The 23056-nt window shown below is 40.7% G+C and overlaps 1 protein-coding gene across 2 annotated transcripts; it reads right to left on the bottom strand.

The window, feature by feature from the left end:
* Positions 1–785: 785 nt before the first annotated feature.
* Positions 786–20916, bottom strand: LOC142377411 (ras-related protein Rap-1A-like). Of its 2 annotated transcripts, none has more exons than XM_075461498.1 (8): positions 20809–20916; positions 14957–15050; positions 14065–14133; positions 13772–13828; positions 12873–13013; positions 8039–8182; positions 7580–7713; positions 786–2644 (listed from the first exon to the last, which is right to left on the bottom strand). In XM_075461498.1, the coding sequence occupies exons 2-7, from the start codon at positions 15011–15013 to the stop codon at positions 7624–7626; spliced, it is 558 nt and encodes a 185-aa protein (XP_075317613.1). In that variant the 5' UTR covers positions 15014–15050; positions 20809–20916; the 3' UTR covers positions 786–2644; positions 7580–7623. The 2 variants fall into 2 exon arrangements, with proteins under 2 accessions (XP_075317613.1, XP_075317614.1); XM_075461499.1 differs by having other exon boundaries at positions 14957–15045; positions 20809–20914.
* Positions 20917–23056: the final 2140 nt, after the last annotated feature.

Below are 23056 nucleotides of genomic sequence, written 5' to 3'. Positions count from 1 at the left end.
TATCAGTCGTTTCTTATCTCGTCTGAAGAGGGTGTTTTCATTTTCACATCGGGAATAACACCTGCTGCCAATGTAATGTCTTTTCATTGAAAGTTTTGCTTATTTCAGTAAGACAGTGCTGAACCACGTTCTGTGTGTATCAAAGGGTTCTGTAATTAAGAAGTCTGGATGCTAAACCAGCCGGCCCACTGTCCTGACCCATTAAAAACAGAAACTTTCAAACCAGTTAATCAAGGGATCTAAATCTATGTTTATATATCCGTCTACAGAAATATTTGGACACTGACTTGTTGTTATTTAAGCTGTTTTGGCGAATCTAGCAGATTTTACACTTGTATTCCAAGAATAGGCTTAAAATGCAGACTCCGGTTAAACATACATACAGTTAAAACTTCTTTTATTTATATATATATATATATATAAATATAAATACACTTTTTATTTAGAAGCTCAAATGTGACTGGAAAATTAAACCAAATATAGAATATGCATAATTAATACTTTATAAAGGATATGACTGCAGCAATAGTTGACTCATGCTTTCCCAGACCTTCACTGCAGGCATCTTCAGTAAATATTTGTTCTTGGTTCTTTCTGCCTTTCGTTATGTTTTCAGCAAAGGAAACACAGCTTGTTGGGCTGAGCTCATGCGATTGGATCAGCCATTGGAGTACATCCAACTATTCTAGCCTCAAAACCCCCTGGTTTCTTTTTCTGCATCATTTCTTTTTTATCAGTCAATGCGCTGTGAAGCACTGTCCAATCAACTTTCACAGATTATGGCACAAGTTTAAAGTAAATTTTATTACAAAGAGATGAAAATTGTGCTGGTTTCCAATCATTTCTGAATCAGCCTATTTAAAATGAACAAGTGCAAGCGATCTTCAACCATTCAACCAGCATTTAGCACGGCATTTTATACCAGTTTATGATGAAGTGTTCACCTGTTCCCTTTGTATAAAGTAATCATTTAAAATGAACAGTTATTCCAAAGACGTTTCCCTCACTTAATGTAGCCCTCAACTTTTCTTCTGTTATGATGTTTAAATTCCTTTCCTTCCCTTTGCACTAAGAAATCAGTGAGAGAAGATTATCAAAAATCCTCTTTTTCAGCTGAAAAAGAAGGATTGAAAAGGAGCCTGCAATGTGTAAGAAATGTACCAGCCCTCCATCTTCCCAACACCCATAATACTCAGTGTGAAGAGGAATTATGACGTTCAAAATGTACTGTGTGCCATTTCAATTGTAGAGGACTGTCCCACTGAGCTACATTATGTAGTTTACTGCTGGGAAAAAGGGTTTCTAAACATGCTCAGTGCCATCGCACTGAAACGAACAGGCATCATTTCTGCTTATTTACTGACATCTAGTGGTCATCAAAGGCAATGCAGAGTAATGTAAAACATGGAGCAAAACCAGGTATTAATCCATAAAAAAAAAAATGGTTGCACTTCATAGAATTAATACTAAACTAATGCTTACAAAAATTTCACACACAATTCCTATTTATGTTCTACATAAAGTTGCCAACACTGCTCTCAAATAAGTCAAATCCACTTCGAATAAAAGTTTAATTCACAAAAATACATTGACCAGTATAATGAAAAATGTACTAAAATGTACTTTAATAATCCATAAAAGCTGGAACATCATTGACAGAAAAACACAAGAAGCATTATTAGAGTTGGTTTAGTATAATATATTTCAGCTTCAAGAGACATAGAAATCAATCCTTATTTTCCCCATATTTCTTCTATAAAAGACCCATTTTTCTGAAGCATTATTATGCAAAAAAAATGGCATTAGAATATATTATGGGAGCTATGAAATCCCAGTGACTGAGTATAAAATTAAGTCACATCAGAGAGATATTTGCAGAAAGAAGTCCATGAACAACAGGGCGAACAAAGAAAAATATATAATAAAAATAATACATATTATAGACCTTGATCTATCATCACTGACATGACAGGCATGGAGAGTAGGTGTATGGCTATAAAAAAATTCTCACTTTTCCACTTGATTTTACTTGAAAACATCTACACGTAATAACTGATGCATTTTGTCATGCTTGTTTTTGTAGAATATTTATAATCATACAACTAAAGGAGGTCAACTTCCATGTCTTTCAAATACGAGATCGATACTGAAAAAGATGAAAAATACTGAATCCAAGTTCTAATTTTGCTTTCCTTCTTTAACGCTGTTATTTTCTTTTTGTTAAACTGTCAAAAAAAAAAAAAAAAGAAAAAAAAAAAAAAAAAAAGAACAAGATGAAGAAGAAGAAAATAAGGGGCTGCTCTATGGCCATTTAGGCAGCTCACGGACACCTTTTTTTTTGTTTATGTCTTAAAACTTTCACAAAACTTTGTGGTTCTGTTTGTTGGTGCAAATGTTGGAGACTGTCCGTTCAGGGTTCACACTGATACTGAGACACAGAGGAAAGTCCTCAGAGGCGAGAGACCAGAGTCTTCTCCCCCTCTCTTACTGTCCTTTCTCTTTACTCGCTTATAGGTCATCCTCGGCTTTGATAGGAGCAGTTCAGTCAGCTGATTCACCGTTTATGGCTGATGGAGGGAGGGGGCGGGGCTGTTGGAATGCTGGCACGTTCCAATCAGGGCAACAGTTCTTCATTACAGCATTTCTGCAAGACAGCATTCATCATCAATGCGCTTAGCCCTGCTACACCCGACCCTCAAAAACATCTTCAAAGATCTGCAAGTTAGTGTCCTCCAACAACTGATTCACATGTCAATTTGCAAAGCTGTCACACAACAAAAAGTAAAGACATCAGCACATTTTATACCCTAATGTTCACCTTTTTTTTTTTTTTTTTTCTGTTAGAGGTTTCAGAGATGAAACCACAAGGCCTTCAAAAACACATAAAATGTTTCATCTTTACCTGAAAGCGGTGCATAGACGTGGACTGAATTTAGTGCTTGTTACCCATTTTCATCCATCATTTATTGTCTGAAGCAAAAAGTGAGGCCAGGATGGTGTGAAGAAGCCCAGGAAAATGCTATTTGACTCAGAGACACTGAGTGACTTGCTTGTCCTTCACAGCAAGCAAGTCACTTTCCTCAGGTTATGCTGCTTTTTAAGCTGTAATTACAAGGTTTGCGTGGTTTAACACAAAGCTACTGGTAGGCAGTTCTAATTGCCTCAGGTTTAAACCAATAATTACATAGAAAGTAGAGCAGAGTGAAAGTGTAGGGAGGAGTGAGAATGCCAAGCTGACACCTTGAGTGGCTGAGTTTGCAGTCTTATATGTAGGGCATCCTTCCATCAAAAAGGGACAGTCAGGGCATTTGACTGATTCTGAACACTATAAAATAGATGGATGAAGCCAGAGTGATTCCCATCCGTTGGTTTGGGAATCACAGCTTAATCCCAATAAACAGCACTCACCAATGTAGCCCTACCCTTATGCATACCCTGCTTTATTGGCCATTTCACTCTAAATTCACTAAACAGGCATAAGGCTCGAATTAATACAATCCACCTGCTGCCACTGAAACGATTGCTTCAACGTTAGGGTGGGATGCTGTGTCTGCGTTTTATCTCCGTCATCTATCCATCCATCCATCCATCCATCCATTTTCCATACCCAGGGCCTGGACCCTGTCCCAGCGGTCATCGGGCGAGAGGCGGGGTACACCCTGGACAGGTTGCCAGTCCATCACAGGGCCACACAGAGACAAATCAGACAAACAACCACACACACTTACACTCACTCCTAAGGTCAATTTTAAAGACACCAATTAACCTAACATGCATGTTTTTGGACAGTGGGAGGAAGCTGGAGCACCAGGAGAGAACCCACGCATACACAGGGAAACATGCAAACTCCACACAGAAAGGCCCCAGCCGGGAGTTGAACCTGGAACCCTCTTGCTGTGAGGCGACAGTGCTAACCACCACACCGCTGTGCAGCCTAGCTCCATCATGTTCTATAAAAAAAGAACTAATAATGGCTGCATTCCATTTTGTATTCCAGGTTTGGGACTGTGCCGTTATCACTGCATCACCAACATGGCTTATTTTGGGACATTTTTGGATGGCAGCCATGTTTAATGTTAATGGTTCAAGGTGTACTTTTGCTGCTTTGACATAATGAAATGTTTGCAGTGAAGGAGTCCGCCTGGGAGGTCTGCTGCATTAAAAAAAAAAAAAAAAGTGAAAAATTCAAACTGGAAGGCCACTTCCTGCTGTCTCTACTGTTCATAAGTTCTACAAACATGGTTTGTCTAGATATGTGTGAAATATTCTTATATGTTTTACAAAGGGACAGGCTTTAAAGACAAAACTTCAAGCTTCAAAAATTGAAAGAATAGCGTTCTAAAAATCAATATACCATTGTATCAAGTATCGGCTCCCTGAAAAATTCCTGTCCAGTGAACACAGTGATAATCAAAACAATAGACTCCTGGTTCAGAGCTCATGAGGTCAGCATGCTGGAAAATGGCCACCAAGTGAAATGTTCCATTAACTTCTCTGTGTGTCCGTCTGTGGCTGGCACTGTAACGCCTACACCCCTCACACTGAATGAGCTGGTGTGTTGTGAGCAGTGGAACAGTGGATCTAAAATCCTGTTAGCGCTGGTTCATTGGGCTGGCCAGCGTGTGAGCTTGGCTGTGTGGGGGTGCAGACACCGCCCCGGGTAATGCTGACAAGAGGCCCCACTCTAACACACTCTGGACCTCTGACTGACCAGCACAGATGGATTCAGATGAGGAACGCAGTGGGTGGTTTGGTGACTCTGGTGTCTGGGCTGGGCACAATGACACTGTCTGTTTCACTAATCTAGCGTTATCGGTAATAGAAAAGTTTTATTCTCCTCAGTGTTTCCCGCAGCGCATTATAGTTAAGGCGGCCGCCTTAGCAAACTCGCACTGCCGCCTTGCCAACGTTCCCAAAAAAAAAAAACAGTTTTTTTTTTTTTTTTTTTTAAACCGAAGTAATAATGCTTTGCCAGGCTCAGACATTAAAAGACAGCATTGATAACATTGAATTGCGACACCTACTGGTTGTTAATGTAAATAGTTAATAATGTAAATAAAAAAGTGTTACAGCTCTTAAACAGCTTCGTTATTGCTCTAACAGCCCCCGTCCCATTCCAAGTACCCGCCACCTGACGGAACGCTATCCGCGCAAAACCCCTGGTCCCGGCCGACGACTCACCACCTTGACTAAGCAATTTCATGCGGGAAACACTGCTCCTTCTCAGCAAGTTAAAAGTAACTTCAGAAAGCAGAAGTAAAATCTTTGCAGTTGGCCGTGACGTGTTGTTTGGAGACGCTGATGTTTTGCTCTGAAAACTCTGGTTTTAAATGTGTGTACGGGCAATAAAACCCCCTGCGACTCTCCAGCATCGATCCCGCTTCTTTCATGTTGCATCTCATATCTGAATATTTTCTCATGCACCAACGTCAGCTGGCATCTTTTAACTTGTCATTCTTGCACATCTTTTTTGTTTGTTTTGCAGCCATTTCCCAGTTTACGCCATCTTTACTGTTAGAACAATATGTAAAAGGTGACACAGTAGTGGATAATTCATTGCTCTGACCTGCATACTTTATGGATGACGGTGCCTGGATAGTTTATAGTTTATTAACAGCGATGGCAGTAGATACATACTGATCAAGTGACATTACATAAGGTCAGCCATTGTGCTGGCAGAATTAGACTAAGGATGAATGAAAAACTGACCTTTAAAGGCGACACATTTTTAACCAAGAGCAGACATATAGCTGTCAGATAGTTAAAAAAAACACAAACAAACAAGTTAATAATCAAATGAATCAGACTAACAACAAAAATAAGCCACATGCTGTCGGACAAACCTGTCTCTGACTGATTTTTTTTTTAAAGACACTGACCAGTTGAGTTACTTCAAAGCACGGCCCTTTAATTCCCTTAACTAACTCCCTTATTCTTATCACAGCGACCTCTTTTCACTTTTAATGCATATATGCGAGTACCTCAATGCGACACCATCCCAGACCGTGCACCAGTTCAGACTCCAAAGGCACAAATACTTTGGCCTTTAAAAGAAGGTCAAATGATGTGCTATACAACCTAGTGTCTTTATAAGAATTCTGAAGCCTTTAGGCTTCACCACCTCCCCTGCTTGGAAACACTGAGGCCCTACTCAGTAACCTCCATGTGAGGGCGATACACATCGGATCTGAAAAGATTTCCTTAAGTGATTAAACCCAAAGTCGTCCACAGGAGGAGATTTTCCACATCAGTGAGGAAACATTCCTTACTTTGACTCTGTAAATTAGTGAGGGATGAGCTTACAGAGGCTGAACCTTATCTGGAGCTCGTAGTGAATATCAACTCTGAACTAGAGAAGTGTTGGGAGTTAAAATTAGACAAAGCAGGGATGAACAGATGCATATGCAGTGAGTTTTCCATGCAGTGTCCTTCACAAATTAAGGGCAGAGCTACTTTGCAGATGAATAACATGCTTTTATTTCTCATTTAGAGAATGTTCAACATTTGCATCGTTCCGATTTAAATTTAAACCTGCGACATGACTGCTTTTGGTTTGTTGTCACCATCACAACCTATGAAAACCCTTAAAAATGAGGGCTTGAAGCCAAAGTAAATTGGCCTCACGTTTAAAGCTCAGCTTGTCTGTTTAAAAAGATCAGTAGTAACAGACTGTTTTACTGAGCGTGACTTTTTTCAGGCTCCCTCATTTAACCACATCTGGTCAGACTGGAGGAAAGAAAAAAAATGTAACAAAGACAAAGCGATTCGGATTTTTATGGGGAAATTACATGATGACAGACCAGGATTTCCTCTGCCATGACCAGCTGTGGCAGTTTGCTGAGGTCTGAAGTTTTAATCTCGCAAACATACTGTGACTCATTCATTCACCGGTAATTCTGATGCAGACAGTGCTATTCACACTTTCACCACAGGCAGACAGCTGCTTATAGAAATAACATGACATCTCTCACAACTAACTAATACATAAGAAGTCTGACTCGTGTGCCGTCACATGAAACGGTTCCTGATCAAACAATGACCACACCTTTGACCCAGAGTGCAGCAGAAGCACTGCATTACCTGAACACTTTCATTGCATTCACTTCCCTGGGTCCAGTTAGATGAATCAGGGTCAGGCCAGGTGTTCCTCACACCTGACCGAATATGTTACATTACAGAAACTTCTATTCTAGAAATAATTTTCTCTACTGGCACCCTCTGTTGTGTCCTTATATGCCTGGAGGGGAAGATCCCTTTCTAACTGGCATCTCGTGTCTGTAATTTCATGTGCTCAGGTTGTTCAGGAGGGACAGTATCTACTGTTAATAGTATCTAATAGTATCTACTCATTTGTGCTGTGCAAATTCGACTTAGCTTAGCAAAGAAACTTGCAAAAGATCAAGATGAATGATTAACTATGACTGATGCAGGCTCCATCATCATGAGACAGCACAGGAAGATCAGAACTATTACACAGCATTAATCAACCTGACAGTTCGTCTATGAATTATGACCTCATGAATATGCCTACAGCATGGGTGCATGCTGTTCTTTTTAACTTGTGGACACACACACTCACCTGGCTCAGAGCTGCTGCAGGGGCAGGAGAGGGTAGGGGTGTCTTTAAAGCAGGACGCAGTTGGATTTCTTTTTAGCCTTCTTCTTTTCCACTGGCGTTTTCCTATTTATCTGTCTGACCAGGTCATAGAAGATCTGGGAGAGTAGACACAAGAATTAACCAAATTGGCTGTTACGTCGGTAAACATGTACCCTTCACACAAGCAATCCTCCCACACCGTTGTACCTTTAAGCAGTCCCATGAAGCCTCATTGCTAAGTGGATTTGAGTCTCAGGGTTCAACGAGGCTGTAGCACATCTTAACTGTACTTGTCGTAATCAAATAGAATTCTACGGATTACAATAAGTCACCTGGCAAATCTAACGTGGACTAAAAGTTTTTTAATAATACTAACAGAATAACCCTTTTGAGTGACCTCCTGATATTTCGGCTGGTGTCACCTGTTCTTTGTTTACTCACATCAAGGACGTTGATCTTTGACTTAGCAGAGGACTCTAAAAAGGCACAGTTGTTCCACTGTCTGGCCAGATTCTGGCCCTGCTCCTTCCCCACCACGCGCTCGTCTTCCAAATCGCACTTGTTCCCTACCAAGATCATCGGCACCTGAAACAGATGAGAGAAAATGAGTCCGTATGCAAGGTACATCTAAATTTTTATCATATGCGAGAGATTTTGTTTACTAAAGGTTGGCAGTTCCAACCCATGTTCACCTCAGTCCTGGAGGCTGTTTTGAGATTCATTTACATTACTTTTGCATTATTCAGGACAACATTCTGACTGGCTGGAGGTGCGGCCCGGGGCTTCATGTCCAGCAAAGGCATAATACTACATAATGAATATAACAAATTCTCTTATGCCACAATAAAGACTGCAGCTTGGGATAAAGACCATATATATCGCTCTTTAATGGAAAGAGGAAAAACATGCTGTTGCACAATTGAGACAGCAGCTGTAGCACATTTGTTAATAATGGAAGGAAGACTCACTATAAAGATGTATATCACACATTCCTGAAGTCCATTTCCATTGTGTAAAGGGCAATGTGTGGTCTCTATAGCTGAACAACAAACAATAATCACACTACACTTCCAATGTCTTGCTCCATTCTAACTGGCTGCAAACCAAACTCACTCTGGATGGGAGTGGAGTTTCGTTGAAAATTTGTATGACTTAGGAGACAGAAATAAGGAGTTTGAGGAGCACAGGAGGGACCCAAAAATCACTAAACCACCAAAACACAAGTGAGCTAATAAAAAAAAACTAAACAAATGCAGATGGAATAAAGAAAAGGAAAATTATGACTGAAATAGTAGATACGGTAATAATAAGAGCCTTTTTTGAGCATAAACCAGAAAATAAATGTGGAATTTAAAAAAATAAAAATATGGCAACATTTCTAATTCTTTGATAACAATGTAAATGCAACACACATGTACATTATAAAAACATTGGCTGAAGCTTATAACCAGTGTTGTTGCAGAACTAGATTCGTTTACAAGGGAGTGACTGCAATCTGCAACACAGCATGTCATTTATATGGAGACTTTCAGAATACCAAGAAAGCAATTTATAGCACGTGTAGGGCCAATATTCCGAGTGGCAAAAGTTACAACATAAGATAAAACTCCACGCAGCACACACACAAGAGATGTGCGGAAGCTCAAGCAGACAATCCAAACACCAGAGGGATGACGGAGAAATTAGCCATCAGATCAACCATTATGCTGCGGGAAATGTTGGACCTCACAACATTAAACTTTAACATTCACCACAATCCTGATATTTGTTCATTTCTTTATTGGGATGCATGGCCACCCAGGTTTTTTTTTAGAAATGCTTGTATTGTATTTTTTCCAGTTCCACGCATCTCAATCATGCCTCTTCTGACATCCTGTGGTGTTGCGATAAAGACACGGTTAACTGGAGATTTTGGAGAAGTAGCTGGCTTAGAGGGTCACAAATGTTTCCGAGACTGTATGGCAAATAATTACTCAGTATTTAGTGGGGGGAAAAAAAGACCAACAATGTAACTGCTTGCGTGTTATTAGCTTTGTTGTGCTACGCTTCATTATAATTTTGACTCAAATTAATGACAGACTTCAACTTCTAAGTAGTTGATGAAGAAATCCTCGCAATTCCAAAGAGTTCAGAAACTTTTTCTGCAACTTTGGCAGCTTTTTGTTCCGTTTCTTTAAAAAGTAAATCATTTCTAAACGACAAGCCTACGAAAGTGCAGCTGGTTGTGGAATCTCACACACGAAACTTCTTCTTTTATCCATTCAACTGTTTTAACAAGGTCAAGAGAACAACATTTTTGGAGGAAAAAATAATATTTTGGGCAGAATTCCCATCCTGACTGTCACAGTCAGCACAGAAAGGACTGTTGGGGTGTTGGGATGCGTCTCATCCTGCCTGCTGTTTCCTGACGAGCTATCTAGGGGGAATGCAGGCCCGGAGGAAGTCATGGCAGCCCCGCCCAGCCAGGATAACATCGCTTTCCTTCCTGAATGTTTTCGAACATTTCTGCTGGATTCCATGCTCCGACTGCTCTGTGGAATGATGATAATGTACGAATGTTTGTGTGTGCGCTTTCATCTGGTACGCAGTGCATTTCAACAATTAAACTTGGTTCATCAAACCGAGCATATACTCTACGGCAGCAGAAAAGGGTTCAAGTGTCAAGTATTTAGAAGACTGCAGCTATTGTCACAAGACTTCACAGGATATTTCTGTTTGCGGTACAACTTAGCAACAAACAATCAGCCAGTGGAAAGTTTTGCATGCAGCACAAGAGGCGCCAATAATATATCAGCTGAGGGAATCTATTTGGGGCAGGCATGCAAAAAAAAAAAAAAAAAAAAAAAAAAAAAAAAATCATGCTTGGGAAATCCTGCCTTCACTGCTTCTATCAGGTTCAGAAATGGTCCCCAGACATGTTTTGGAGATTGGGAAAAACTGGGCATCTCTAAGCAATATGTTTGTATTCAGACATACCCAAACCTTTTCCCATCCACATCCTACTGTCAGTGGTTGCTACTTGGGTAGTGCGGTAGCCCTCCTTGAGACAATGTAAGGGAGAAGACTGCCCCTAACCCCCCTCCCCTTCTCTCTCTCTCACATGGTTTCTCTAAGAGGCAGACGACAGGAAACTGAGATGTTTAGATTAACCCCACAGAGGTTGCTTCTTGATGTTTGATATCCAAACAAGCGCTCACACTGGACTGCTGAGCAACATTTCTCCCAGGGGTCCTGGGAGAACCATGCCTTCCTAACACAAACTCTAAGCCATGCTGGGATTTGAAAAAAAACAAATGGCAAAACGGTTGGAAGGATGGAGGAATGCAAGGAAGAAAAAAATGTTCAGTGTCAGCAGCACACAAGGCAGCATTAGCCTACTTGAAGAATCCACACAGCCCACAGAGAAGCTGCTCAGACACCAATAACATGCTTCAGACAGGTTCTATCCCGCCCACAACGGCATGCCGAAGATTGGATTGCAGGGAATACAAAAAAAGGAGAGCATAGACCTGTGGAAATGAATGAAGCCAGTCCTTTCAAATGGAGCAGTGAGTCACAAGCATTGAGTTAGCGCTATACAAGACACACAGCCTAACGGAGATGGCCCGGAAAAGTCATAAGACCTCTTACGCAAGAACTGTGGAGGGAAGTAACGGAAGCCAGCTTTTAATATCCTGGTGACTGCTCACTTCATTTTTCTCCATTTACCTCCGCAAGGAGCTTGACCTTACTGTGTAGTGTACAGTTGTTAAAAGGTGTTTTAATTGAGCTTGGCAATAAATGCATCTGTGCATTTCGCCAGCCTTGCAGTAAATGGCGCGTGGTAGAGCTGAGAAAAAGAACAGCTGTTGCAGCAACCACATTCTCTGCTTTACATCTGCAATAGCTGGGAAGTTTTCTCCAAATAAGAAAATCTGTCTTTGTGGAAGATCACAAGAAAACATGCTGAGCTTTTCCTTTGGTTGTGCATTCCAGGAAGGGGCAAAGAAAGATAAACAGATGTCACTGTTATTATAGGTAAAGGCTTAAATTACCTCTGAGCTGATGGCTGGGAGAATGTAACAACCAGATAAGTAAATCTGCTGAAACTGAAGAATGTGTTCAAAGGAAACATGCTTCCAGTAGAAAAGGAACGTGAACTGCTTTCTTGCATGTGGAGGAGCCACGGATCCTGCAATCCATCTGTTAGCCTGGGGCTAACCTCAGTCCCTAAACCACAGAGGCTCTAATGAAGTACCACAGCCTAACAATCCAGTTCGCTTTTGATGAGCTGAGGCTTTCCTTGCACATCATCCCTGACAGTCCAATCACCCAAACAGAGTGCCAGACCACAGTAAGACCACAAGGAAGGCCATAGAGAAGAAAGGGGGGGTTACAAAGCAACAGGCGCATAAAAAGGCCAGTAAAAAAAAAAAAAAAAAAAAGTGAATACTGGCAGAAATACAGAGCATGGAGGACAGAGTGGTACATATGTAGGCTACAGAGGGGAAATATAGATGGCTGAGGGGGGAAAGAAACAGAGGGGGGAAGGACAGAGCAAGGGAGAGGGTTATGGTAACATTCGCTCCCTCCAGAGATCACCAAAAAAGGGCATCTTAGATCCTGCTGACGCATTATCTGCTTCACCAGAGGAGATGGAGGGCTTACTCACTCCAACAGCTTCCCAATTTACCAGAGAAACCGAGATATGGAAATGTGCCCCTAACAAACAGAAACTTTAAAAACGAGTCGACGCATCCTCTTTTCTTTTCCCCTCAGTGTTACAGACCCAAGCCAAGGGGTAAGCTTAAAGAAAACCACATTGTATGTGGCAATATCAAGAAAATAAAGTGTTTAACATCCCCTCGTAATACAAAATGATCTGGCTTCTTTCTGGAATGTTACTGAGGAGAACGGCAGCAGTATTTTGTGTCTTTGTCAAATGATGAAATAATAAAAACACAAAAACAAGCATAATGTTGTGAACTTGTGCTCAATCAGATCACACCGATTTCTAACCGTTTAAAGAAAACTCATACATGACATCACCTGCATCATGTTGTAGAAATACAGATTTTAATTACCTGAATAAGATGGAATAATTGAAATGCATAATGGTGACCATAGCAACAGTGTAATCATATCTGAACAATACAGGATGCGGAGCCTATTGACATATGTAGCTTTTTATATTACTTTGAAGAAAACAGAAGAATCAAAATATATATAGAAGAAAAAAAGATGGGAAAAGTTGTTGTCAACATTGGCACCCTCCATTCGAAAACAGTATACTTACATCCTCCGTGTCCTTTACTCGTAGAATCTGTTCTCTCAGGTCTTGGAGGTCGTTGAAGGTGGACTGTGCTGTGATGGAGTATACCAGGGCAAAGCCTTGGCCATTCTTCATGTACAAGTCCCGCATTGCTGTGAACTGTTCCTAAATTGGAGGAGGGAAAAAGAGCACAGGCCGTGAGCTCCGACATACACTTCTGCCATCTTAGATATGATCTGCACTCAAATAATAATTTGTGGAACTCACTCCACATAAATAAGCTGAACGAATCGATCTATAGGCAAAATCGAAAATGTTTGATGACTTCATGTTTGCAGCTTCTGCTCATCCTTCTCTACAAAAATGATTGTGGACTCTATGTAGAGTTTGTCACATAAAAAAAACACAACGGGCCAGAAGAGGCTCTCTGAAACTAACATTTAACCAGTGGGGGATATTTTACAAACTGCATTGATTACTCAAGGAAAAGTTACTGGTTGACTTAAATCATTAAGTCATTCTTTTCTTTCCTTTTATAAATATAATTTTCCTGCAGCGCAGAAGTATCATCTGATGATTTTCATCTGAAAGCTATTAGAACATGTGCGACGTTTGTGTGGTCAGCAAACACGTACATATTATTAATAACAGTTATAAACAGGAGCACTTTATTCAGATCCCTTTAGGATAAAACCCATACAGTGGAGGTATGAGTTGGGCATTTATTGCCACATGGATGTATCAGTGTCAGGTCATGACATAAAAACTAAATCTTTGAATGCAACTTCAGCTCATCCATTTGTACGATAAAAATGGTTTCATCTCTCACGTGTTATATCTAATGTAAGTTCAGTAGATGAATTTAGGAGCACTTAAAGCAAAGCAGGATATTGCTAAACCTTTTAATGACAAAGTTCACTTACTGTGCCGGCTGTGTCGAGAATTTCAAGCATACATTGCTGCCCATCTACTTCCACTTGCTGTAAAAAGCACACGAAAACAGTGTGAGGCTTAATTTCGTTGAGCCCATTCATTGTTTAGGCACTCATGTGCTTCATCCACTCTAAATAGGCTAAAATATTTCAGAGGCAGAGCTGAGGAGGGGTTGAACTGGAAAGTTCACAAGGACATTATCATGATGCGAACCTGCAGCTGCAAACAATCAGCTAGTTTCAAAGCCGGCCATCTGCCTCCTCCCTTCTCACGAGACACTCACCTTTCTGTACGAGTCTTCTATTGTAGGGTCATATTTTTCCACAAAGATTCCCTGTACAAACTGAACTGTCTGTAAGAGAAATCACACACACACAAAAATTACATTTCAAATCAATGCGCAAGGATGTTCATGAAGGTGAAAGGCATTCCAGCCAAGATGGTGGCAGAAAACTAAATTCCAGTACTTTCATTTTACAGATGAGCGACTGCATGACTAAGCGAACTGTGCTATAAAAAGCTCTGTGCTTAGTGGAAGGTTTACATCAGGGGTTGAACAGGTTAACCTGATAACATCTTAATCCTTCCAGTTCAATGTATTAACCCGACTGACACCTGGTCCATGTTGGCTAGCAACATTTCATCAACATGCATGATCCCCCTGAGAACCTTGTAATGACAAGAAGATACAGTAACATTCAAGTTCAGTCTCTGTTCTGCACCACAAAAGCAATAATCAGTTCAAATCTTGCATTTTTGAGTGTTTACTTCAGGATTTAAAAAGGATTTCTTTAGCTGGAACCGCAGACTGAGGCCAAGAGCTTAAAATTGGCGCAGCTGTCCAATATTACCCAATGGTAGACACAATCACGCATCTTCACTATATAAAACCAGCAAAGAGGAAGGACAGCATGTGCAAATGTCAGTAAACACAAGCGAAAAATAAATGGTGAATTTACAAAAAGTGACGGTTAATCTTTGCTCTTGCAGTTTCTTATAATAAAACAGAATTCCCCCAAATTTTGCATTATGTTCTTTTACCACTTAGTTCCTTCAAATGTTGGCAAAGTGTCTTGCCGTTTTATTGGTAATTATCTACAAAGTCTTCAGGAGATGCTCTGCGGGGGGTGTTAAAGGCAGGGCGGACAGGAAGGGGATCAGGAGGGCATACTCACCAGAGCTGACTTGCCCACACCTCCAGAGCCTAACACCACTAGCTTGTATTCACGCATGGCGGGATTGCTTCACTGGACAGCCCAACAGTCTGCTCTGGATGAAAAGAGAGTAGCAAAATGGGACAAAGGAAAAGAAAATAAGTGCTAAAAAATATTTTAAAAAGTGAAAAGAAACTAATTCTGCACAGAGAAAGTTTTTCTAAGAAAAAATAAAGGTCTGGTCTCCGAGTTTCTCCACTCCAGAAAGGAGGGATTCTAGTCATTCCTGGAGGTTTTGGACAAAACGGAGCACAACAATGGAGGGAACACCCATAAGTGGAGCTGCTTCAGGGTGGAGGAGGTGAAGAGTATGTGACCCTTCTCTAACACAAACCAGCTGTGGTGAAAATGAGTGAAGGAGGATCCAAAGGGGAGATGATACAAGAATCTGGCAGATATTCCTCCAAATGACACAATCATCTGGCATTCACACACCAAAACACACCCTGCTGTCAGAAATGTTAGCCGCTCACTCATTTATGGAGTTTGTAATGGCACAATATGGTGTCTGTCTCCATGCCGATTGACAGAAAACAGCTGAGGGAAGTGGAAACAGAGATGAGAGGAAACTGAGAAATTACTGGAATACCCCTTTAAGGGATGTGGAGGATTCAACTCACTGGCACACTGCAGTGTAGAGTCAGTTGGACACGCCAACTGGGTCACTACTAGCTAGAGTCACAGAAAGGCTGGGATCAAATGGATGCTTTAAGCATAGAAACCTTTTGTCAACTGTTTTAGCTCAATGTGCATCATCCTGCAATACCACATTTTTCCTTGCTACCAACACTCACTTGAGCCACCGTCGTGCTGAGATCTCAGGACTGTTAGCTTATGTGTTAATGAACCGTAGGGCTGAAAATAGAGATTAATGCTTTTGGATGATGAGTTGAAAAGGGCAGTTCACTGGGATCAACGCTGCGTTGAAAATAAAAAGTAGCTTATGATGAAATCAGGGTCCAATGACGACAGTGTAGCCTCACCTGATAATCAACCCTCATCAAATCTGTGAACAATCAGAAGCTAGTCATCAGCTATTCTGGGAAGAAGATGATCCCCTTCTTTTTACAGATCACTCCACTGAAATTCTCAGGGGGCGTGCAAACGACTAAGGACCTCCATCTTCAATCACAAGCAGCGACCATGAAGCCTGGACTGTGAATAATTCATATCCCCCAATCCTGCACACACAAAGAGAAGTTCTCTTTGCACAATTAAGGAGGAGCCAGTGAACAGAGACGAAAAAGAACAAGAATCCACGAGTGCTTTAGAGACGCACGCTGCCGTTCTCTCGTGTAAACTTTCGAGCTCGAGTCAAGTGTGTGCACAGCGTCACATAAACAAATGTCACACAGACAATGTCACTCTTAGACTTAGGCTAGGATTCACTTGTCAGCTAGCAGCACATCACATTTTCTTGTATGAAGGCTGTGGCCTGACCCTTGTTAAAGCAGATGATGTCAGATGTCTGCTCTGTGACAGAGGAAGTTAGATTATAACGTGACTGCCTCAGAGGTTGTCACAGAGGACGTCTTCTGCTCCAAAAAGTACACTGTCAAACTCCAGCTGTTTACATCCTTCATTAAATACCCTTGAAGAAGGAGCAAAATCCAAAGCGACTTACAGGTAGGCAGGTAAGGTAAGGGGGTCTTGCCTAAGGACCACTAAAGGAGGTAGTACCTTTCATGCTGGGGATTTGAACCCAGGTCATCTATCCAGTCCCTATGTGAGATACATCCATGTAAATGTAACAAAAGGACCAGGGTTTGTGACCTCCGCATACTGTCCACTTGTGACTCACATATATATATATATACTTTTCTCTGCCAAATACTTGTGGATTTTAATTTTGTAGTACAATATTTACTAAATGGACATTACCTTTTAAATAGAGAAATGTTCCATTTGTTCTTTTCAATGCAAAAAGAAAATATAAGCCCTGTACATTTCTCCTTATGTGCACCAATGCCAGCTTGGTGCCATATTACTCACATTTAAACAAGTTTGATCAGCAACAACTACAACTGAGCAGTCAGTCGAGATGTAATTTTCATTTCCAATTCTGACTTATTAAAGAGTATGTAAACAACAGGATTGAGCGATGGTCTCAGCTTTGCACTGATGCTGTAGTTTTTGTCTTATGTTAAAGATCCAGAGGAAAAAAAATTCCTTTTCCGTGGTGCGCTTTCCTCTCTAAAAAGCAAAAAGTTGCACAAAGGTAGTTATAAGTGCATTCTTGTTTATGTCTGGCTTTGCTCTGTCTCACGCCCAGTCAAATGTTTTTTAAATAAAAATAAATTTTCCCATAATTGCACTGCCCAAACCACCCAGCTGAAGAGAGAACTGATACAGATATGGTGTTCTCTTATGTAACCGTTAGTGCTTATTCCAGCAAAAATAGCTATGTTATAAAAAAAAAAAAAGAAGAAAAGAAACACATGGGTGACTGTGGCCCAACTAGCAGAAACCACCTCTTCTTCTCTCGTTTTTCTGTGTTTGCTTTCTCATGACAGTCCCCGCATTTCTCACGCTGCATGAAGATTGTCGGGTGGTTTGGGAGTAAACTGGTGAAGATGAACTTTTGCTTATGGATGAAGCTCAACTCCATCAGTGAGCATAAAACCACTGAAAAAGGGAATGATTGTGGATAAAAGTGTCTCGTTAAGCTCGACCAAAGGAGAGGGTTGACATTGCTCATCCTTAGTATGTTAATTCATATTCAAGAATGTTAAAGTGGTTGAGCTTGTTGCCTGCCAAGACACAAACGCCACCTTCCAACTAAAATGGCCTTATTGATTACAGCTAAAATAAACTCTACTTGATATTCAATTAACAAGGAACGCTTCATCTCCTTTCTTATTGAGTTTCCATGCATAACTTAAGACTGTTTTACACGAGTAAAAAAAAAAAAAAAAAGACTGTACAGGATGCCCTTGTTTTGACATCTCGTACAGACTTTAACACCACCACACATACAACTCTGTGCTTTTCATTCCCTGCCAACACACCGCACACACACACCAGGCCATTTAAGGACATCAGACTTTAAAATCAAAACCTCTCTCTTCACTGCCCTCAACTACACGCTGTCATTTCCAACAAAACAAACACACTGCTGCCGTTCCTCTCGTAGTAACGGCAGCAAATAAGGAGCGAGGGAAAGCCACATGCCACAGAAAACATGCTCCACCATGACATCACTGCATCACTCAGCCACTAAAGCCAAAGGTATGTATCCATCTAAGGCTGGAAATTGGATAAGGTGGCGCTGGAGGCAAATACATGCAGCAAATGTGAGTCTGAATAAAGTGCAGATCTGATTTAAGGGGAAAGGAGGTTTCACAAATAAACTCCAACATCCAGGATCCACTATTTCCTGGTCTAGTGAGGCTAATCTGACAGCAGCAACACTGTCACAGCAACTGACTCAGCAGGATGGGATGATCGACAGCCGTCCTCTGTATCTTCCACCCAGTGCGGATGGTGAAAATGCACACATCCGCTGGTTACACTAGCAACGATACCAGCTTTGATGGGTATCTGCTTACTTGCTCAGCCACATGTGACTTCCAGGAGCATTGCTGTGAAAAAATACCTCCATTTGCTGTTTAGTGGTAGAACAGAAAAAACAGGGTGAGATAGTTGTAGCGTCAGAGGAGTTGTTCAAGTTGGGCTGATGCAAAAAAAAAAAGCCCCTAACTTAAGTGGAATAACTTCTACTGACAGCAGAAAAACTGTCAAGGACAGAGTTGTAATAAAGATGAGAGGGCAGTAACAACATTTTACAGAAGTAGTATTTCCTACTAATATCCTAGTAATTCATTTAAAATGTCAGGAGAGAACTGTGTTATTGGACACTGACTGTACAGAAATGAATCTCCCAAAAACAAACTGTCCCACTTTAGAACAAACAAAATGTCTTTCTTCGCGTGTCAAATTTTAATCTAAATGCATGTTGAATTACAAATGTGGCTTGTAAAGATCTGCTGTCAAAAAGTCTGATCAGCCAAGTAATTAACTAGATTAATTAGTTTGTAGCCTTTTAACTTAACCCTGTCTCTAATTTACTGTAATTACTTCCATGGTTTTTCCTTATAAACTTCCCCAGGAAATTAGGAATTTACAAGCCTATAAAATAAGCCATTACCAACAGAACAAGCTAAGAAAAGAAGTGTTATGCATTCATGGTGTTAACTACTGATGGGAGAGGATATTTACGTGCGATAGCTACCACTGCATCGACTTCATTCCAGAAATCAAGGCTTCTGAGAAATAAAGTCTTACTGATATCAACCTTAGGTGGAGAAGAGAAGTTAACTGTTAATCTCTCTGAAGCCAGTGTTTGACTTGTATTGCCATCAAAATTACTCATACATCTGATATAAAACTTTAAAGAACCACATGACCCCTTTCCTTAACTTTAGCATCCGTTTCAGATCCTCCACCATGCCGAATGCCCCCCATGAGTCAGAGCAAAACTGCAAATAAGCACCAAAGCTTTGCTGTGACTTTATTATGACAAAATAACGGTAACTGTCAAATGCTGTCAGCCGAATGCATCTGTGTGGTGGAAGCCTTGACCTGTAACCACATCCTCTTTCCAAAGAGCAAGAAGGCTTCATGCTGATAGGATGGAAAAGGAGTAGCTACCAACTAAAATAACCCCTTCCAGCCTGTGTTCCTGTTCAGGACACCAGACAGCAGGCTGGCTTACTAAAAAGAGGGGGTATGGGGATTTTATAGCATATTTTTAACCTTTCAAACCTGGCTGCAGTAAGATATGAGAGAATGAGGAAAATATGCAACATCGTTTAACACAGAATAAAATGCATCTTACAACCATCCTCTTTCCAGAAAGATCTACTTCACAAGGAAGTTTTGATATCTGTCACTACAGCTGACCTGCTGTGTGTTTATAAAATTGAGGATAAAGTACACACTTTTGCTGTCTCACATCACTGTCCTCATAGCACAAATAACCTACAACAGGCTGGCATAAAGCTAGAACCCACATAAGAGAAAGTCTCGGGTTATCTCACTATGATTCTACCTAATTTGCTTATGGCAGTGGCATATGCTGATCACTTCAGGTCATGCTAAGTCCCTGCAATCTGTGGCTCCGACTACACTACAGAGCGGTAGCCAGCGTTGATGTGTAATCATCACAACATTTTTCCGCAACATTAATCAAGTTCTGTTTATATCTTAAGCCTACTTACAGATAAATCCTTACGATAACAGTCTATAATCTAGGCAATCGAGGACAACATCTGTCCACAAACAATCTAGATTCAGCCCGGCAACTACCCTAAGTCCCGTTATGAAGCTAGTTAGCAAATTGCCGCTAACTAGCTAGCTTAACTGCCTGCTACGGGCCGCCGACACTTCTCACACCGTTAGCTGCGGCTCGTTAGCAGGCGAGCTAACTAGCCGACACATTCCTTTCCCCTGCGCCTTATCCAAACACAGCTAGCCTGTCAGAAACGTGCTGCAACCAAGCTCGTTTCATTATTTAAACACCGACCAAACGTGGCAGGCTTTAAATCAAGCCGCCTTACGATGTATTTTCTCGGGAAAGGCACAGCCAAAAGCTAACGTTACCTGCCCTTCCGCCTGGCCTTGACTAAAATGGGAGTGCACACTCCGGTTTTTTACTTGAAGACAAATCTTTCCATTTACCCGACAAATAAAGCACACGCCGCGCACTCCGCCGTGCGTGCTCACTGTCCCGCGAGTGTCAACGCCACGCTCTCCCACGCAAATGACTTATTTGACCGCGTTTAGCATGTAGTAAAGTTTGGCATTCCACTCACCGTCTCTGGCTTGCTGTCTTTCGCCGCTCCGCAAGTGTCAGTTCGTCAGTTCGCCTCCGGCAGCGTCTGTGCGCAGCGGACGTCACTCCGACTGTTTCTCGTTTTTCTTAAAAGGGCATGACACATGGACCGCTCGTCCCGCATCGTTTGCATGATAACGGACTGCACAGTAATGATGAGTGTCATCGGCAACACACACACACTCACACACACATACACAAACACGGAGGCGATTTATTCATCGTTGCATATTCTAAAGCAGCTACACGTTTCCTCCAGCACTTGATTGAACATTACTCATATTTCGGAGATGAGTTACTTTCTGGGTGTAAAATCTGTAATAAGCAAAGAGTGCAGGCAAAAGCGAGAAGTATACATTTCCTCAAATACTTTATAGTTATACTCTTATTACAACATAGAAGGATCTACCGTGTGATACATTTACATAACAGGTTTAGTTATTCGTTAATAGATTTTGGACAGCGGTGTTAAAATGAAATATTGAAGCACTAGTTTCCAACTTTTGGGGGGATTCTGAAGCAGTGTGTTGTCTGGGTCATATTTAAGATGTGAATGTTTCCATTTCATTTAAATAAATGTTAAAATCATATATTTCACCATAAATCAAAATTTGGACCAAAACATAAGTGCCAAAACTGAAAACAGACTTGACCATCAGAACATTCTTCTCCTTTTCATCATCCAAGGCCTCTAAAGACTTATTTTTAAGTCTTGAGCATATAGAATAGTTCAAACTGGATCCACCTCCAGCTGCTAAAGCAGAAACATGATACTTATGCACCGAAGCTTTCACATCAACAATCTAATTTTCAATAACATTGAGGGATCAAACATTCTCTTTTACCTTAATACTTTAATGACATAATTTTTTTTCTCCATAATTAATTATTTTTCCGTGGCTATTTTAAGACTTTTGAGTACAGGATCAAAACACTTCCTCCATCTCTAGTAGGAGAAGATTTCTTGTCACCCAGTTTAGAAACAATTCAAACTGCAGCTGCACCATCTTTTGGGAAAAGTCTAAATGAAGTCTAAAGTCCCCAGAGACACGCATCAGTCAAATGTTTTTTTACTTTAAATACCATCAGTGTTCATTCTTAGAATGAAGTAAGAGTATCTATAAAAAGCCAAGTCTTTAGTCCACAGTCTAAAGAAATAAATAAAAATATCCTAAAATGTTACAGCTCAAATTATTTGACTACTGGTGTTTTCACAAGATGCAACAGTCCAAATATTGACTCATTATAGCTGAAACTATGATTTCTCAGTTATGAAAGTATACTTGAACCATTAATGTCCTCCACTAAACAACTGATGGTTTCAGCTTCTCAAATCTGAATTTTTCTTCCCTCTTTTTTGTTTTTAGATTTTTATTTGTATAAACGCTTTACTGTCACTCATTTTCATATCCCCTCACTGGGGGTTTTCCTTTCAAAGCTTTTGGCCTAATGGCAGATTAAACCATTTCCACTCTGATAAACATTGTTCTTCTTTTTCTTAAAGAAATATCAAAAGCATATTCTAGCTTCTAAAATGTAAATAGGAATCTTTTATGAAAGCATGCTGAATATTTCAGGTGTTTGAGAAGCATGTGATGGGTGTTTTTTTTTTTTGTTTGTTTTACAGTATTTTCTGATGATTCTTAGCCCAAATGAGCAATAAAACATCAGTAACTCTTTATTGTTAATAGTTCGGACACTTTTTCAGGTAAAGAAAAAATTCGGCTTGGCTAAGTTTAGTGGTTCGAGTCGTCATCATGGAGCTTTCCCAGTAACAGACGATTGCTGCTCCCTACCACGTAAACAGCCGACATGCCACAGCAGTTGCCTCACAGTCCTTGCCTCACAGTCCTTCTACGTGCACCTTTCATCCGGTGTCCTTCGTGTGTAAAATGCTCGGTTTTACAGAGATAACAGGTGTGTGACACAAGCGTCCAAGAATGTGAGAGGAAAGTACTCCTTTATGTGTATTTCGTACATACTTAAAAGGGGAAGATGCAGAGTTTCAGGCACTAGTCAGGATGTTTTTGCAAGGAGTTCCCTCTAGTGGGGAAAATGCAATCCTGCTCAGGTTGCACAAATTAACTGCCCAGGTTGCACAAATTAACTGCCCTGCTGGAAAAATATTACACTTAAAATGAAAGTTATTTTCACTCAGTGTTCATTATTTTTACAATCTTGACCAGAACTGGTGGTACAACTGTATCAAACAGCTCCAACAGACACAC

This window comes from Odontesthes bonariensis, chromosome 3 (assembly GCF_027942865.1).
Source record: "Odontesthes bonariensis isolate fOdoBon6 chromosome 3, fOdoBon6.hap1, whole genome shotgun sequence".
NCBI classification, from domain to species: domain Eukaryota; kingdom Metazoa; phylum Chordata; class Actinopteri; order Atheriniformes; family Atherinopsidae; genus Odontesthes; species Odontesthes bonariensis.
This window is presented reverse-complemented; position numbering and strand designations above follow the sequence as displayed.